General features: G+C 40.8%; 1 protein-coding gene across 3 annotated transcripts in view; it reads right to left on the bottom strand.

Annotated features, from left to right (window-relative positions):
• Positions 1-14,800, bottom strand: part of SLC6A15 (solute carrier family 6 member 15) — a 37,623-nt gene extending 22,823 nt beyond the window's left edge. The window contains exons 1-2 of one of the 3 annotated variants that reach the window (XM_032106634.1): positions 14,602-14,800; positions 3,824-4,300 (exon numbers count right to left, since the gene is read on the bottom strand). In XM_032106634.1, coding sequence (XP_031962525.1) covers positions 3,824-4,112 — 289 coding nt within the window. In that variant the 5' untranslated portion in view covers positions 4,113-4,300; positions 14,602-14,800. Of the gene's footprint in view, positions 1-3,823; positions 4,301-7,174; positions 7,373-14,576 lie in introns of those variants that run through there. The other 2 variants (XM_032106635.1, XM_032106636.1) reach the window with 2 other exon arrangements.
• Positions 14,801-17,221: the final 2,421 nt, after the last annotated feature.

Below are 17,221 nucleotides of genomic sequence, written 5' to 3'. Positions count from 1 at the left end.
TGCAACACAAAATCTTCGGGAATGCAGTACCTTGTAGACTCCTCACTTTTTGTCCACAGTAACACTCTCACTCTTTTTAGAAGAACAGCTAATTTAACTTGCTTTTATTACTTCTAATTATGTAAAAGTATCATTATACTTCTGCTAATCCTAAAGGGAAATGACCAAACAAAACAGAATAAACTTTAAATATTTTCTTTGTTTGAAAATAGTGAAAGGTGTGCAAGCTGTCCTCCAGATGACAGTTATGAGAAGCAGGAAATTGTAAGTCTAGTTTGTCACTATTTATGAGCATCTTGGCAAGACTGGGTAGACCTGAGCAGTTCGTTTTTAAGGCTATCAACCATAGGAAGCTCTGAACCTATGTTATGCTAACAGAGGTTATGAAATTGTTATATAGGAACTATGCTTATCTGAAGAAACACATGTACTTACTTTCATGTACTAAAGGAGTAATAAACAAATCGTACAGTGCAAAAATGATAAATTGAGCATACTCAGCTCCAGTGCAAATCACCTGTATCAAGAATCAAGGATGAAACAGCTTTTTTATCTGTTAGGCTGCAAAGAGGTGCCCTAAGAGCCAGATGGGGTCTGGGCATTGCCTACCGGGGTAAGAAGGGCCTGTGGTGAGGACAGAGATCTATCGTCAGTTCCTCAAAACTTTACTGAACATCTTCAGCCCCTCTTTCACAGAGCATAAAACTCCTTTGGGTACTCCCTCTCAAAGTCAGGAAAACCAGCACTCTGGAGTGCTCTCAGTCTCCTCCCGGACTCTTTTCCATTCAATACATTCTGCATTACAACTACATCCCCAACATGGATCCAAGTACATCCCAGCTGCACACCAGCCTTTTCTCTCACCTCTCCCAACAAACATTTTTCTGGGAATGAGACAAGTGTGAAAGTTAGCAACGAGCTACCCAGTCTAGCTGTAACTGAGTTAACTACAAAAAATACCAGATATTACTCTAAATATTTATGAGTTGCTATGAATTAAAGCAACGGAAGTAACTGTTAAATGATCACAAGAAATAAATTGAAGGAAGTTGGTTTGGTGGTACAGACCAGACCCAGAAACAGAGATTGCAAAGATTTCCACAGACGTACAAATTCTCACTGCACTGTAGTGCTACTCAAGTTACTTTTAAAGATGGTATCACAGGTATCTCATTGAAGCAGTAGAGTGCTCTGACGTCAGAAGTGTCACCATACCCCAGGCCACAGCCATAAACAAACTAAATCTCTGTAGAAAACAGGGCAGGAAACAATTTTTTCTCCACAAAATCCTCAAATAACATATCTATTTGGACTAACCTTGCTGTGTCTTATCTATGTTTATTTTGTTGTTCTTGGCCCAGAAGTTTAAAAAAAAGATAAAAATGAAGATTATTACAGATTTAGGATTTGCCTTTTCTTTTACTGGTGGCTTTAGAATACGTTAGGAAGCTGTGAAGGAAACTAACGAGTAACTATGGTTTTTACTTCTTTTTGGTTTAAACTGGAACTGGATTTATTGGTTTACTACTTTTTAATATACTCCCCTCACCTGATGGTATTTTCCAGATATAAGTTCCTTTAACACAGGGAAGAAAACAAAAAATGTTTGGTCTAAACTGAAGGTAGAGACCTAGTCATACACTTCACTCAAACAGTCCTAATGAAAATCCAGAGAAAGATAGTTTACCATATATCAAGAGACTTCAACAGGTATTTATAGTAAAGCTTTATCAGCAGATTACACAACAGTTCTGACACCCATATTTACACTGGGTTACATAAAACCACCCTAATTTTACCTAGAATAAAACTTATTTGAAATAATATGCGTAACAGAAAAACAGAACCTCATATAAAATGTGTATAGGTTTTCTTACCATGTGTTTGAAGTTTGCACTCCCTCCCCCTACTCTTCTATGCATTTGTGAGGATTACCTGTCCATCTGCACACACCTATACCAATGTATTTTACACATTTCAAAGTTTTGTATCACCTTCTACATCTTGCATTATGACTAACTTGAAAACCAAGCAAGCTTCAGCTCTAACGATCAATTCCTTTTCTCTGTTGTTCAGAAAGCTGCCATTTGCTAAAATAGTGCACAATTATTGTTAAAAGCCAAATACACCCTTGTCTCAGCATGTGCAGAAAACATTGTATCTCCACAGACTATGTTATACATCCAATTTCCTGCAATCATAGCACAGGAGAAAACATTTAACTACAATCTCAAGTGACACCATAACTACTTTTTCAAGTTTGATTAATGAAGTCTCATAATCTTTGTCTGGTTTACTGTTTTGGGGGGGTTTGGTGTTTTCCTGAAATGTGAAATTACTAAATAATTTAATTCACTTATATTTGATCTGAATTAAATTTACCCTCAGTCCCAGAGTAACTTTACAAGTGCCTGATGGCACGAAACCAACAGCCTAAGGAGCACACCAATGGATCCCTTCTTGCGCTTTGAAGGAGAATCCAACCAGCTTGCAAAATTACTAACTACATTAGACACAGACTTTCAAAAGGATACAACTACACAAAACAAACTGCTGTAATCCATTATCCTTGAGACTAATTCTTGACACCATACTTAAAATCAATCATTTAATGACTTTCTCTCCAGAATAAAAAAGAAAAAAAGAAACTTAAATGATAGTCAAAAAAAATCAGTAACTAGATATAAAAGGATTTATACTTTATCCTGAAGACAGAATATTTGAAAGCATAAACTTATTTTTTATTGCTTGAACTAAGAGAAAACAAATAAAGAATTACACTTTTATTATATTCTAGGCTCATTTCTATACTCCTCAATTATATCAGTTGCATCATGCAGCCTTTAAAATCCAGCAGGAGTAAAACGTTATTCTTCATTTTCTGTACATGTTCATTTTCTATATCATAAAAAGTGACAGGTTTGTTTTGAATTCAGCTTAGTAATTAGCTACAATAGAGTGTGCGTTAGTGTAGTATATTTGGATATGGTATAGCATAGGATAAAATACTAATCTGGCATTCAAAAAGAAAGGAAATTCTCCAGCCTCATACTTCAAATGCATTCAAGACCACAGATGGTCAACTAACAAACATGTTAGCTGTTTAAAGTGATGTTTGATGTTATTGTTTTAAGTGAAAGGTACCTTGTTATTTAGGAAAATAGTAGACTGTCTAACAGCACCAAACCAGATGCAGTTCCTTAATGTAATGATTGTAATGATTTAAATTATTCGTCATCAGTAAAAGAAAACCAACCAACCAAACAAAACCCAAACAAACAAAAAAACCCCAACAACTTTTTCCCTCCTAGAGTATTTTGAAGTTCTTGCCAAAAGTAAATCATGATCAAATGGCCAGGAGCCAAGAGCAATTAGAGAGTAAAAGTGTGAAGCTTAGTACCACTAAATACTAAAAGACCAAATGCGGCCTTGGTCTTTAAAGTGGATGTAGTTTTAATGCCTTGATTTATTGTCCAAGTACCATAAAGAACACTTTAGCACAATAACCAGGTCCTAAACAATGCAACCCTCTATAATCATGTGTTATGGGGTAGACACTGGTTTGACCCATAGTCAAGGCTGTATCAAGAGCTGTCTACCCTAAGATAAGGAAACGGCACCTTAGAAGAATCTGCTGCTTACTTTAACAAATGCATCTTTCTAAATAAAGAGAATGTGGGGTTTTCCTCATGGGCTCTGGCAAAAACTAAAAGAAAAACCTGTCATGTTGGAGCAGGTGTTACAGTGGTTCTCTCTGCTGACTTTGAAATCTGAAAGGTTAGCATCATCAGTTAGGTATAACTAGCTGTATCATAAAACTTACCTCCACCATTCTTCTGACACAGATATGGGAATCGCCACACATTCCCCAATCCCACAGAAAATCCAACTTGTGCCAGAATATATTGGAGTTTGCTGTTCCAAGCAGGTCTTTCATCTTCTACATCTGAGCCTTCTTCAACATCTACATCTTTTTCTTCCTGATCATCAACCATAAGTTCACTCTTCTTGAAGGCATCATCTGAAGAGTCCTCATTAGAGAGCAGGTCCTTAACTGACTCAATGACCTCATCATCTAGTTCTCTTTTCACTACCTTGCTGTTCTTAGGCATTTGTAACTTGAAACAAACAGCAAGGAGATGACGTTCAGCTGAGACAGATGGACACAGAAGTAAGCTCTCCCTCTTCTTAGGCAAAAATACTGAATAAAAAGACGGAAGATGATGCCTGATGAGTCCTTGATATCAGGGAATCAAGAGTAAGGACTTCTGTTTCTGAACGCTTATTCTACTGAAAGTATCTGAAAAAAAAAAATTAAGAAGGATATTATACTATTATGCAGAAGAAAATTTTGAAATCATGTGCTTTGTTTTACCCATTTCTGCTTATCTCAATGATATGACGAGAGGAGAAAATGAGAAGAAAGGGATGTTAAACCACTTTAAAATTGTAGCGAATACATCCACTATTTGGTCTAAAAGATTTTTATAAAATACATTTCATTCAGTTGCTAAGGGTTTTGTTTTGGTTTAGTTCCTAAAGACTGATAGGCTAATTGCTCATATTTTCATATCATAACTAGATTCTTCTTATCAGTCATAAAAGGGTATGCACTTTACATAAAATTTAGGAGCCCAACTCCATTACTTCCTGACTTAACAGGTGTGCTTGAATTTATTAAATGTATATTTTAACAGAAGTAAATTAAGTTTTTCAGACCATTTCAGAAAGTCATGCAGCAATTAAATTTTTGATACAGAGCATGTAACTAGTAGTTTAAAAGCAATGCTGACTTATTTTCTTGTTAATCTTTGTCACGGTATAATCACAGTCATAGTTTGAAAGGATAGATGCTCATCCCTTACAAGCTTTGATGCTTTAGATATTTTTAATTATTTCCTGTTTCTAAGAAACTATCTGAAATATCTGAAAAGCCAAATCCATTTAAAAAGCCTAATGTTTCAAATACGTATGTACAGAAACAAAAACGCCTGCGTTTGAATACATGTTTTTCTTCAACACAATCATTTAAAAAGACAGACTTGCTTGCAGCTGCCATACAAAAGGTAACCATAAGATTTTGGGGAGGAATGTTTTTCAGTAAATTCTTCATTAATCACATGGGATAAAACTAGTGTGTGCAAAGCCATCTGCACAGTTAAGAGTCTTAAAAGGGATTTAGATTATGTGTTAAGCTTCATGAAAGCCCTAAAGAGGGCTTCTGTAAAGAATACACAAGAAGTCTAATCAAGAAATGCTAACTTATGAGAATCTGAAATTACTTCAGGAAACATGAGACCTTACAGCTTTTGCTTATGGACTTGCTTCAACATCTGGTCCATAGAGTGAAGGCTGCATCATGTCCTGACAAAATCCCATGCAGTGGAGAACTGCAAGTTACCTTTTGCACAGTCATCGAGAGATCAAGCACCTCGTGGTTGCTTCCATGCCAGACCCAAAGGAAAGACACTAAGCCACTGGAACCCAGCTCCCAGCTTATCAAGATGAGACTTTGCAGTACCAAAAATAAAACCTCTGCCACCACAAGTACTATCACCAGCCTCCTAGCCAACAGGGCAATTACCTTCTCCAATAATTTCCAAGGATTTGGAAGTTGAACTTCACTCCAGTTGCCTACTGAACTCCACTGCAACCTCTTTTCACTGATTCCCTAGACTCCAGTCACTGTCTTCTCACTTTCCCTTCTGTTACTGCCTCCTCTCAGCAACTCTAGCTCTGGCAGTCAGCCCGATTTTTTTAAGCATAGTAGAGCCTACTTGTGATCTGCTTCATGTTCACCACTATCACTGAAGGGTTCGGGGTCCTATAAACCTTCCTTCTGACATGCAGTGGGACTAGCTTTGCTTTGACTGATACCAGTTCTTAAAAAAAAAAAAAAAATAAATTTAAGTGTATGACCTATACAGACAACAGCAGAATAGGGGAAAAGTTGTTTATACAAGAGAGAAATCCTATTACTCTATCCTGTATATCTGGGCTAAATGAATGCCTGTGTGGGCCTCTTTTCATCTGTTCTGTCTTTTGCATTGCAGTCTTCAAAGGACTCTACTACACCCTCTTCTAGTTCATACATGATTCAGTGGCTCTTGGTTCTGACTAAGTAGAACCAAAATGCAAACTTAATACTAAGCTGAAGCATTTAAGCAGTCCAAATGGAGCTTTGGGACTATAAGCCACAGAATCTGGTACTTCAAACACTATTTTCAGCCACATTTCAAACTTTTTTTCCCTTTGTTCCACTGATGTAAATTAGAGAGCAGCTTCTCAGTTCCAATAATTAGTAATAAGATCAAGGATTACATTAAAATGAAACACCTGCACATGTGAAACTACATCAGTATTCATGTGTAGGTCTGAAATCCTTCTCTAACTATAGTGAGCAAGAGATTTTCAGTCAAAAAGACACAAGCCATCCATCAGTATTTACTGAAATGTTTTAAAAGGTCATACCTGTTCTAATTATTTTATATAGAGTAACTTGCAGGGCAGCAATACGATTTATCTAGAGCTCTCACTGATGAGTCAATTCCAACAAAAATTGCATCATTCTGTCCTTTCATGCATTAAACACTGCACCGGTACACTTCAGGATAAACTAGGCTTGATACTTTTACTCCTAGCACAGTATCATATCAATTTCCTTTCATTAACCTTCCACTAAGCAGTATGTTATCCATAAAACTATCACTGTATAGACTTGTAACATTTGCAGGGCTTGAGAAAATGTGGGAGGCATACTCAGCAGACTGATGCATGGTTCTAACAGTACTGCGTTATCACTGGCCAGACTGCACCAAGGATGGCAGACAGTCCTTCCGGACACATTGCAAATCCAAAGGCAGTCTCCAGCTGTCAGATTTAACAACTCTTCTCTGTATGAAAGGAGCTGGTACTAAACCAAATAAGAAGTCCTATCTCAAGAGATACTACCATCAGGTACAAATGTTTGAAGTGTGGTCCCAGCTGGTTTGTGTGAGGAGTCAGCAAGTCCATGCTCAGCACTCCCAGAACGCAGTCAGTGACATGCACAGAAGCCTCTATTTGATCCAGAACAAACCTGCACAGAAGACTGATATCAAACTACTCAGCTCAAGCTTGGTCTAGATATGAATGCTCCTGAGTGAAGTCTGAATAGGGAGAAAGAGTTACTCACCAGCACTGTTTAGCTAAACATGAACCACTGAGCAAGCTTTATTTTGTTTTTCTTTTTCCTCATCACAGTATTGAACTTGAGCACTTCACCACATATTTTCTATGTTTCCATATCATTTAGTTCGGCATTGAAGTTCATCAGCATTAAACCAGGAAATAGCACACCAAATTCTGTTAAGCACCTTCAGTTAGTTCCAGCAGTCATTACCTTCTACGCTGCCTTGAAGAGAAATACAGCACTATGCGATAAGACAGTTTATCCTAAGTATCATTTAAACATCTACAAAACAAACCACCATTTTAAAAGGATTTACAAAATTAACTACTATTATATTAGGACTCTAAGACCTAAATCTTGTCAGGTATTTTAAAACATTACTATGCTATTATCAGCATCTTGGATTAAAAGTAAAATGTGTAGAATATAATTCAGCCTTATTAAAGCTGTCTGTTTGTAAATTGGATTTTTTTTTTCTGTCTTGGATCTAGATCATGGAATTTGATCAATTGATTTAGTTCTGGTTTCCAGGCAGGTTTCTCATCCTTTTCATGACTCAAATGATGCAACCTGTCAGATGAAAACACTGAAGGGAAATGTTTATTATCACATTTACTGGAGAATATAGTATTTCCCTGGACTTGCCAACAACTGAAATCAGCAAATAAGGATGGTATCCCTTTTCTTTTGTAAAATTCTTTTTATAAAAAAATCTACAATTACTCTTAAACTGACCTGACAAGTGTCTGTACTGTTTGAGGGAATTTAACACAATGGAAATTGATGAACAGTACACAGTTCAGTTAAAAAAACATTTAGAAAATTATTCTGCCACTGAAATAACAGCAATCAATAATCTGACTCAGCATAAACAAACTTCTGGAAAAACCCTTACTAAATCAAACATATGAGCCAGATTTTAATTATGTCTTACTAGCATTGTCCTTGATATGCTAAAATCTAGTCCTTTTGCATACTGAAAGATAAAACAGTGAGTCTTTTTTGACTTTTCTCATATCAAACAAACTGCAGATCCCAGCTTTCTCTCTCAGAACACAGTGGGAATTTTGTTATTTTTTTCCATGGAAAAATAATCAAGTCTCAATGCGCCAGCACGCAGAAGTAAAGTAACGTGATTAGACCGCCACATTACTAGCAGATTAAGCAGTAATAATCCCTTGCAACAGGGAATTCAGACCCAAATTAGCTCCCTGGGAGATCCAGGCTCTCTATAGAACTTTTACTTCAGCTTCAGGCCTGCATTCAGAAATGCTGGCACAGGGAGATAAGACTTGCAATGCCTCCACTGATGAAACTCGCAAGTGTTTGCAGTAAGACCCAAAGGAACTTCATTAGTCAAAGCACCAAAAGACACATTGAAAAACTTCATTTCATATCCTTTTCTCACAATCTTTTTTGTATGGAATGCCTAGTAAGGGAGTTGTCCTGGTTCTATTCAACATTGCTGCTCCTCCTCACCATTACACTGATAATGAATCCTATGTCAGGTTCCTTCCAATGCATCTCTATCAGACAGATCTGCATGCCAATCAATATATAGATACCTACTAGAAGAACCCTGTACTTCTGGTTCTCTGAGCTATGTAATACCAGTAAACAACTAAAAGTTACAAGGCTGGGGATTTTCCCACCATGTACCGAAAAACAGGAACCAAAAAAACCTCACTTACAGATCTTAAAGTATAATGAGTACAGCTGCCCCATGCTCTTGGAAATTAAGCACGAGTATGTATAAAAAGCCATTTGTAAGGCAATTTCATGTTTAAAACATCCCACAATACTATTGCAACAACTGATATAACTAAATACTAATGAACTTCTAGCAGTGTTTTTCCGACATAAATTACAACACAATAGTTCTTACATGGCATTTCTTCTTAAAACCAGCACTCCCCTCTGAAAAGGAAAGCCAAAAATACTCCTTTCTAACACAGTGGACTTCTTTCTTTTATAATCTTATTTTTACATCTGATGAAAACACAGCAATTTGACAAAATTATTTACATTTAATTTTTAACGCCTTACAAATAATCCTCAATACCTTTTTAAGTTCAATGTTTGCCATTGAAGGGATTAAAAAGACCAACATTCTATTCTTCAGAGCACTGCGTTCTTCCCTGAGGAAGCAGTTCCATACCAACACGCTGATGTGAGGGTGGCAAAATGCAATAAAAAGCTGCAGCCAGTTCACATCACTGTAATCTCAGCTTTGAAAGTAGATTGTGCCAGTGCGGTGTACCAGTCCTGTCCCACAAGCTTGTGTCTTATGTTCCTGTTCACCAGATCTTCACCTTGACTCCCAGTGAAGAAGCTAGTATGATTAAGCAGAGGACACAGAACTAAAAGTCAGGATTCTCACCACGGTACATGCTCATAAAAGATCTTTACTGATATTCTTGCTAAATGTTTCAGTCTGTATGAAATCACTGGAGGAGAATCAAATGCAAAAGTGAAGAATAGGGGCCTTTTGCACCAAAAGGAAATGTACAAAATGCATCTCCATCACAAGTCTATGGGCTAGGAAGAAAAAGCATGATGGGAACAACCAATATAGAAAACAAAAACCAAAGTTTTAGGAGCAAGGGACTGATGTGAGTCTGCAAAAAAGGAATCTCTGCAGGCAGGATGAGGGGAATCTAGTGACCATTATATTTGAGGGAAAAAGAGAAGAAGAAGACTGCAGGAGTAAACCAGGTTTCATGGGAGTACTGTGACTGTGAAGAATGGCTATCGCTGGGGGAATCTGTGTACAGATAATTATTTCAGGAAGAGTTACACTGTGTTACAGTACTCATTGCACAGACTGAATTACTGCTGCAATGCAGCATTGTGTTCTTTGGTGGAAATAGGAATACACATCATAGCCTTTTTGCCTAGTCAAGCCCATTTCCATCTACGTACTGAAGCAACCATTATGCTGCTCTTCAGCATGAACTACATGATTTAGCATTTTTCCCTATCCAGTTTAATACAGCCTGTTAGTAAGATATAGATTCAATAGGCACTTAACTCAATTGCAATTAAAGATAATTATATTCTATACAATTATACTTGCATTAGCATGTCTCAGAAAACATCACTGAAGAATGTAGAGAAATCTGTTACACATTCATGACACTGTAAAAAAAAAAAGAGCTCTGTGGGCTATGGGAGACAAATGCATTAGAAGCAGTTTCTATTCTGATCTCTACAATGAAATCATTTATACTATAGCAAAAGTATTTAAAAATGCAATATGATTTAAATTCACACCTGCTGCAGATACAGGTATTTATACAGACTTCAGTGACACTGCATCTGTTTCATTTTGCTGGGTAATTTATTCTCTCTCTCTTCCTATAAAATCTTGTTCATGGCTTTATCCTACAACAAAACCCTGCACAGACTCAAATGCAGGCAATTTCTGGTCCAGATTAGTCTCCTTAAATTTTAGTTACAGGAGAATACTTCCCATAAAACAAGCACAATTGACAAAACCAGCAAAGTTTCTTTCCCAGGATTGTTCGTTATCAATAGACTTGATCTTAACAGCTTGTGTAAGTACTGCCAAATCACTGGCCCAACAGAAACATCTAGAGACAGAATGTTACAACCTAGAGCTCTTGAATGTCATTTTTTCTTTTCACTGCACATAATCTCTACAGAATTTATTTGCCTTACTGTAGTTTCTCACTTCTGCATTCACAGATTTCTCAGATTTTCTTCTCACAAATCAACTTCACCAAAATACTTCACAGACTTACAGGATGAGCTAACTGTAACCTCTTATTCAAATGGAGAAAATGCATCACTTATTCAGCAGTCTTTTTTTATATGTACTTTATTGAAGGAACAAATTCATTAGTTACCACTCCTCCAAGTGAAGTAATCTCAGCAGTTATGAAGAAACTCTACCCCTGGTTGGTCAAACTCAAAAGGTGTAACTACTGGCAACTTGAAACAAAATCTCCATATTCTAAGTTCACCATATAAGATACAAGAGAACCATGAGTTTATTTTACAACTTATCACACTTTTCAGAAGAGGATAAAAAAGTATATTTAATATTTCAATAAAGTTATTTAAGTTGCAAAATCAATTACTGAAAATTAGATATTACCAGATACATAGCTGCCCCAAGACCCTGATTGTCTGACCTCTGTGCTTTAGAATGGATCAGTAAGTAGATCGAGTTGTCCTTGGGAAGAATTTATGTGATTACTTCTTCCTCTGTGTTTTTTATATACAAGCAAAAAGCTGAACTGATCATATGGGTTAGCAGAAATCTTACTTCTCCTCACATCTGATTATTTAATTTCATTACATGGATCATGTTTTCAAGTCATGTTACATTAAATCCCCATGTCTTTAAAAAGAAAATTATTAATACCAATTCCAATATAGAAAATCAAACACTGTAAATGTCCTATTACAGTTTTCATCTCTTCTCCATTTTAGCTTAAGGAGAGCATACTGAATTATTAATACTGCATTACACGTTTCTGACACTTGGAATGCAAAAATATCATTTGCCAGCAGCAAGAAACTATTTTCCCAAAGTGGGAAATAGACTACTGACACCATGACTTGAGGCACTGTTGTCCACATCATTACACAAATGTTTTCTTTGCTTTCTCCCATACAAACAAGGAATCCCTAGCCTTAAGAGAGAAGGATAAGAACAGAGAGCTCTGTTTCAGAGTAGTCTTACAGGAAGCTCAGTTCAGTTATTGCCATTGCCTAATGCAACCATTCTGGCAGTTACCACTGCATTTTCACACTACTTTGTACCAGCTTGCCAGGATTTGTGCTTCCAGCTCTTCAGTGGAACAGCATTTGATTGTCATTTGTCAATGATAATTTGTTTCTTAAATTATTTGAATACATTTCCTGAGCAGTGGCAAGGTGACTGAATCAATTTTCAAGGACAAATGGAGTTGTTCAATGTTTAATTGGCCACCTGCTGATACGTCAAAGTTATTCTGCAACTGAGAATCCAGAGATCTTTAAAGTCATATGGAAAAGCTGCTACAATTGCTATGCTGATCTACAAAATTTGGGACTGAAATCTGTTCTTCCAAAATCAAGATGTATTTTGTCTTTTAAGAACTACTGGTGGAGATGAGTGAAACGGACAGAACAATGGGAAGTAGCTGGGAAACAGGTAAATATGTCCTTAACGTTGTGTACACTTCTGGTATACTACTCTAGAGAATTTCCAGAAAAAAATCTTCCCAAACAGATTCTACCACAAATACTTCAAGTGGTAATTCCACACCACTTGAGCAGCAACCACTCCAATAGATCTTAACAATGCAATTTAAATCAAAAGGAATAGCTGCAATTAGTAGATTGTGCTTCTGAATAAACTGTGGGGTTTTTCTGACAAATTCAGCATTTTAAAAGTTTTGTGCATTCAGCTTTCCGGAATATGAAAAAGACAACTGTAAGAATGACAAGACATGAAAGGTCAACAGGAATCAGATTATGCTGTAAAACTAGTTTCAAGATGCCTTGGCAGTTTCACACACTCAGTTTTCTATACTGGTGACACATCTGAACAGCTATGAAACGGTTTGGTTTTTCATGCACAGATCAAAACCAATGGGATTGTTTGTTCTTGAGTCTGAAGCGCAGAGCTGAGCCCAAAGGGAGTGTCTGATACACACTGAATGCAGGCTGTGATTCCACAGTTATCTTAATATGCGGTATATGTAAACAAAAATCTTGTATATTAGCCAAAACTAAATTAAGAAATCTTTCCTAAGTATTTTTCATAGTTTCCTTTCTAATGTGATGCTGATAATGGGAAATATACTAGCAAATAGAAAGAAACCGAGTATGCTGTCATCGTTTTTTAATCAAATGGAGAAAGCTGGCTGCATAATACATCCAGTGTACATTTATATGACATCAGATAACAAAATATTTGCTTCATTTATACTTTTCTTTGGAGGGGGGAAATTGGGTCCATATCCTATGGTATGCCACAGTGACACACAGATGGTAACATACTACTTAGAAATTATTAGGCTTAGAAAACAACAGTACAGCAGTGAGCTTGTGATGTAGCAATATCACACTGAAAATAAAATAGTTGATAATAACGTGGTCTTTAACAAAGAAAACAAAGTGCCATTTACTTAAATAGATGAAATCCTATCACAAACCTCATGTGTGACAGGTCGGTGTGACTGTGCAGACATATTTCAATCATCTAATTTACTTCCACAACAAAAGCAAAGCCTTGCAAAGAAATTCCAGTTCTCTCTAACACTAGCAAAATCAGAACAAAACCAGGAAATATGGGCATAGAAAATTAGAAGGATTAATAAGCAAATGGAAGAGAAAAAGAATCACTCGGAGAAAACTGTAGGTACGAATCTACCCTGTGGGTATGCCGTAGTACACGGCGGGCTGCAACCATGAAAATCCTGCACAGAAAATAAATCCAAGAGGCACAAAGGTTGGGAGAAGGTCCTCATTACCATACCCACCCAAACATGGCTGACACGACACGGGCCCGCAGCAGCCCCCGGCCGCGGGGGTTGCCGCCGCCTTCGCGGGGCGAGAGACGCGGGTGGCGCGGCGCGGGGAGGCACCGTGCGGCCCCGCCGGGCGACGCCCACGCTCCGCAGCAACAATGCGGTGCCCGGGCCCGGCCCCAGCTCCGCTGCGCCTCTGCCCGCGCCACATGGTGGGCACGGGCGCCGCGGGCCGCTCCCGATGGTACCCGGCTCTCTCGGCAGCCGGCTCAGCCCCCTCTCCCCGAGCCCGGGCTCATCCGCGCGGCGAGGCGCATCACCACGGTGCTCCCGGGATGGAGACAGCCCGCGCCCCCGCTCCTCCCGGAGCACGCGCTACACATGCATCTCGGATTTTTTACGCAACACACGGGAGATGAATGAAATTTCTTCCACTCGAAAAAATATATAAGTTCCTCGCCCTTCCCAGTAGAAATAATAATACTAACGCTGACTAATACAGCCCCGTACATCCTTTTAACCTATGGCCGAGTAAAACATATGGGCGGCTTCTAACCAGTGCTCGCTATTGTCTCCCGAGGGGTCGGCTCTCTCCCCGCCAGCGAGAGGCTGGCGCCAGGGCGAAAGCAGCCTCTCCGCGTGGGCTGGGGGGACCCCCTGACCCGCAGGAAGGCGGACCCCGGGCGGAAAGGAACCCCCGGCACATCCTGCCCCTTCCCGCCCGGTGACACAAGCGAGGCGGCCACGTTCCCCCCCACCGCCCCAGCGGCACGGCAGGGCTGGGAAAGCGCGGGCTGCCCCGCGCACCCACGCTCAGCGCCTCGCCGTGCCGTGCCGTACCGTACCCTGCCTCACCGTGCCGTGCCGTACCCTGCCTCACCATGCCGTGCCTTACCCTGCCTCACCATGCCGTGCCTTACCCTGCCTCACCGTGCCGTGCCTTACCTCCGCCCGCCGGCTGCGAAAAGGAAGGGCCGGGTGCCCCCGCGGGCGGGGATGGCGAGCGGGGCCGTGCGGGCACGGGGCTCAGCGGCGGGCAGGCGGCGGCAGCCACAAGTGCCCAGCCCTCACTGCGGCGGCGTTTAAAGACAGACATAAAAGCGGCGGGGGGAGAGGAAAGGGGAGGGCAGTGCCGGGCCGGGGGAGCCGCACCTCCTGACGCAGGGAGGAGCGCCCACCCACCCGCCTGCCTGCAGCAGCATCTCTCTGCCGGAGGCGGGCGGCGGAGAGGTAGAGGCGGCAGCGAGAGGGCAAGGAGGGAGGAGCTGCCGTTTCGTCGCCGCGCCAAAATCCCCCCGGCCACGCTTTGGCACCGCGGGTTCCTCATTTTTGTCCTCATCTTCCTTCCCTGCCGCCTCCGCCCCTCCGCCCGGATTCGTGACGATGCCCAGGTCCCTTGTGCCTCTCACACGGGGTGCGAGCGGCCCGCCCTGGCTTCCTGTTGGTGGGGTATTGGCAGACGGGCGGGGGTGGCCTCCGGGGCGGCCTGGAGGCGAGAAGTAGGCACACAGGTGGGAGCTTCCTTGGAGAACACGGAGGTTTTCCGAAGGAAGGGGGTGAGTGGGAATGAGGGGTGTGAGGAAGGAAGAGAGGTCGGTCGGAGGAAAGCAGGCAGGCCTCAACACCTGCGTGCTGGAGGCCGGGAGGCGGCCGGGAGCGAGCTCGGGGGCTGAAGGGGTGGAGAGAGACGGTGAGAAGAAAGGAAGGCACCGACCATCCCCGTGGTGATGGTGCACAGGTTTTGTAGCCCTGACTCCTACAGTTGCTTCACTCTCAGGAAGGTGATGTTTCGCTTCAACGCCTCCCCTAAACATTCTGTCTTTAAGTGTTCGCTGCCCTTCGTCAGTTTTTTCTCTGCTTGCATGTTTCTTGCTGATCGATCCTGCCTAGCAAGGAAGGCTTGTAGTAAAGATGAGGAAGTGAGCTGTTCAAAGGCGCGGCAGCCCGATGGGAGAGGCGCATTGGCTTTGCTGCGGATAGGCACGATCGAATGGAGAGTGAACTGGTTTTAATGTTCGTAAATCAAGGAGAGATTTTCCTTAAAAGAGGGGGAAGATAGTCTGCCTAAATTGTTTGCATTTCCTTCATATTTTACTGAGAAACCTGTGATACAAACTTGCTTTCATTTCTGCCTTTTTATTAAAAGTAATTAATCTCAGCACTGTACTTTTCTTGCTATTGGTGCTAGTTCACTTAACTAATAATTTCCACAATGTATTTCAGTTATGTATAAAAACTGCCCTATAGACAATAGATTTTGTACTTACTGATTGAATATTGTTTGCAACTCAGTAAAAATGAACTTGCTTTGAGTAAGTTTCTAACTGTGAATTAAACTTTTTTTTGTACTAAGTACTAATAAGAGGAAGAATTTACACTTTCACTTGCCAGATCATGAGTGATACTTTTATTTAGTAAATTAACTAGTAATGTTATCAGATGACTGCACAGTTAATTGTAACAGGAAGAGGTAATTTCTGGATCTCTTTAAATTCTGTGTACCATTAATGATGAGCTTAGACCTGAGTTAGGGACCTACACACACAGAGACAAAGAGAAAGTCTCATTTGCTGGTCAGACTCTCCAAGTGTCTCTGCTTGTGACTCAGGAGGTTTGAGGATAGAGAGAAAAAATCTAAGTGGAAAGCAAGAAATGCCAGCAAGAGAAAAATCATTATCATAAAAAGCAAAGCCCAAATGCTGATGTACAAAAGCTCTACACTGTCAAACCTTTAGAGAAAAAAAATGCACAAGCAGAGAAAATGACTGGAAGAAAAGCAGTTATGCCAATTTTACTTTTCTGCTTGGTTATGCTATCTTGTCACTTGCATAGAGATTTTAAATATCGTGAGTTGGAAAAGACCCACAAGAATCATTGAAGTCAAGTCCTGGCTCTGCGCAGGACAACCCCTCACACAACATATGTCTGAGAGCATTGTTTGAACTTCTTGAACTCTGTCAGGCTTGGTGCTGTGACCACTTCCCTGGGAAGGCTGTTCCAGTGCCCAAACACCCTCTGGGCAAAGAACCTTGCCTGATACCCAACCTAAACCTCCCCTGACACAACTTCAGGCCATTCCCTTGGGTCCTGTCACCGGGCAACACAGAGCAGAGATCAGTGCCTGCCCATCCTCTTCCCCTCATGAAGAAGTTGCAGACTGCAGTGAGGTCTCCTCTCAGTCTCCTCCAGCCTGAACAGACCAAGTGACCTCGGCCACTCCTCATACGGCTTCCCCCCAAGGCCCTTTACCATCCTCATGTCCCTTCTCTGGAAGCTCTCTAAGAGCTTAAGGCCTTTCCTGTATTTTGGCACCCAAAACTGGCCCCAGCACCCAAGGTGAGGCTGCCCCAGTGCAGAGCAGAGCGGGACAATCCCCTCCCTTGCCCGGCTGGCGATGCTGTGCCTGATGCACCCCAGGACAGGGTTGGCCCTCCTGGCTGCCAGGGCACCGCTGGCTCATGTTCAACTTGCTGTGGACCAGGGCCCCCAGCTCCCTTTCTGTGGCATTGCTTTCCAGCCTCTCATTTTCCAGTCTGTCCATACATCCAGGATTACCCTATCCCAG

The sequence above is a fragment of the Corvus moneduloides genome, chromosome 4 (genome assembly GCF_009650955.1).
Source record: "Corvus moneduloides isolate bCorMon1 chromosome 4, bCorMon1.pri, whole genome shotgun sequence".
Taxonomy (NCBI): Eukaryota; Metazoa; Chordata; class Aves; order Passeriformes; family Corvidae; genus Corvus; species Corvus moneduloides.
The sequence above is the reverse complement of the archived record's forward strand: the minus strand, read 5'-3'. Positions and strand labels throughout refer to the sequence as shown.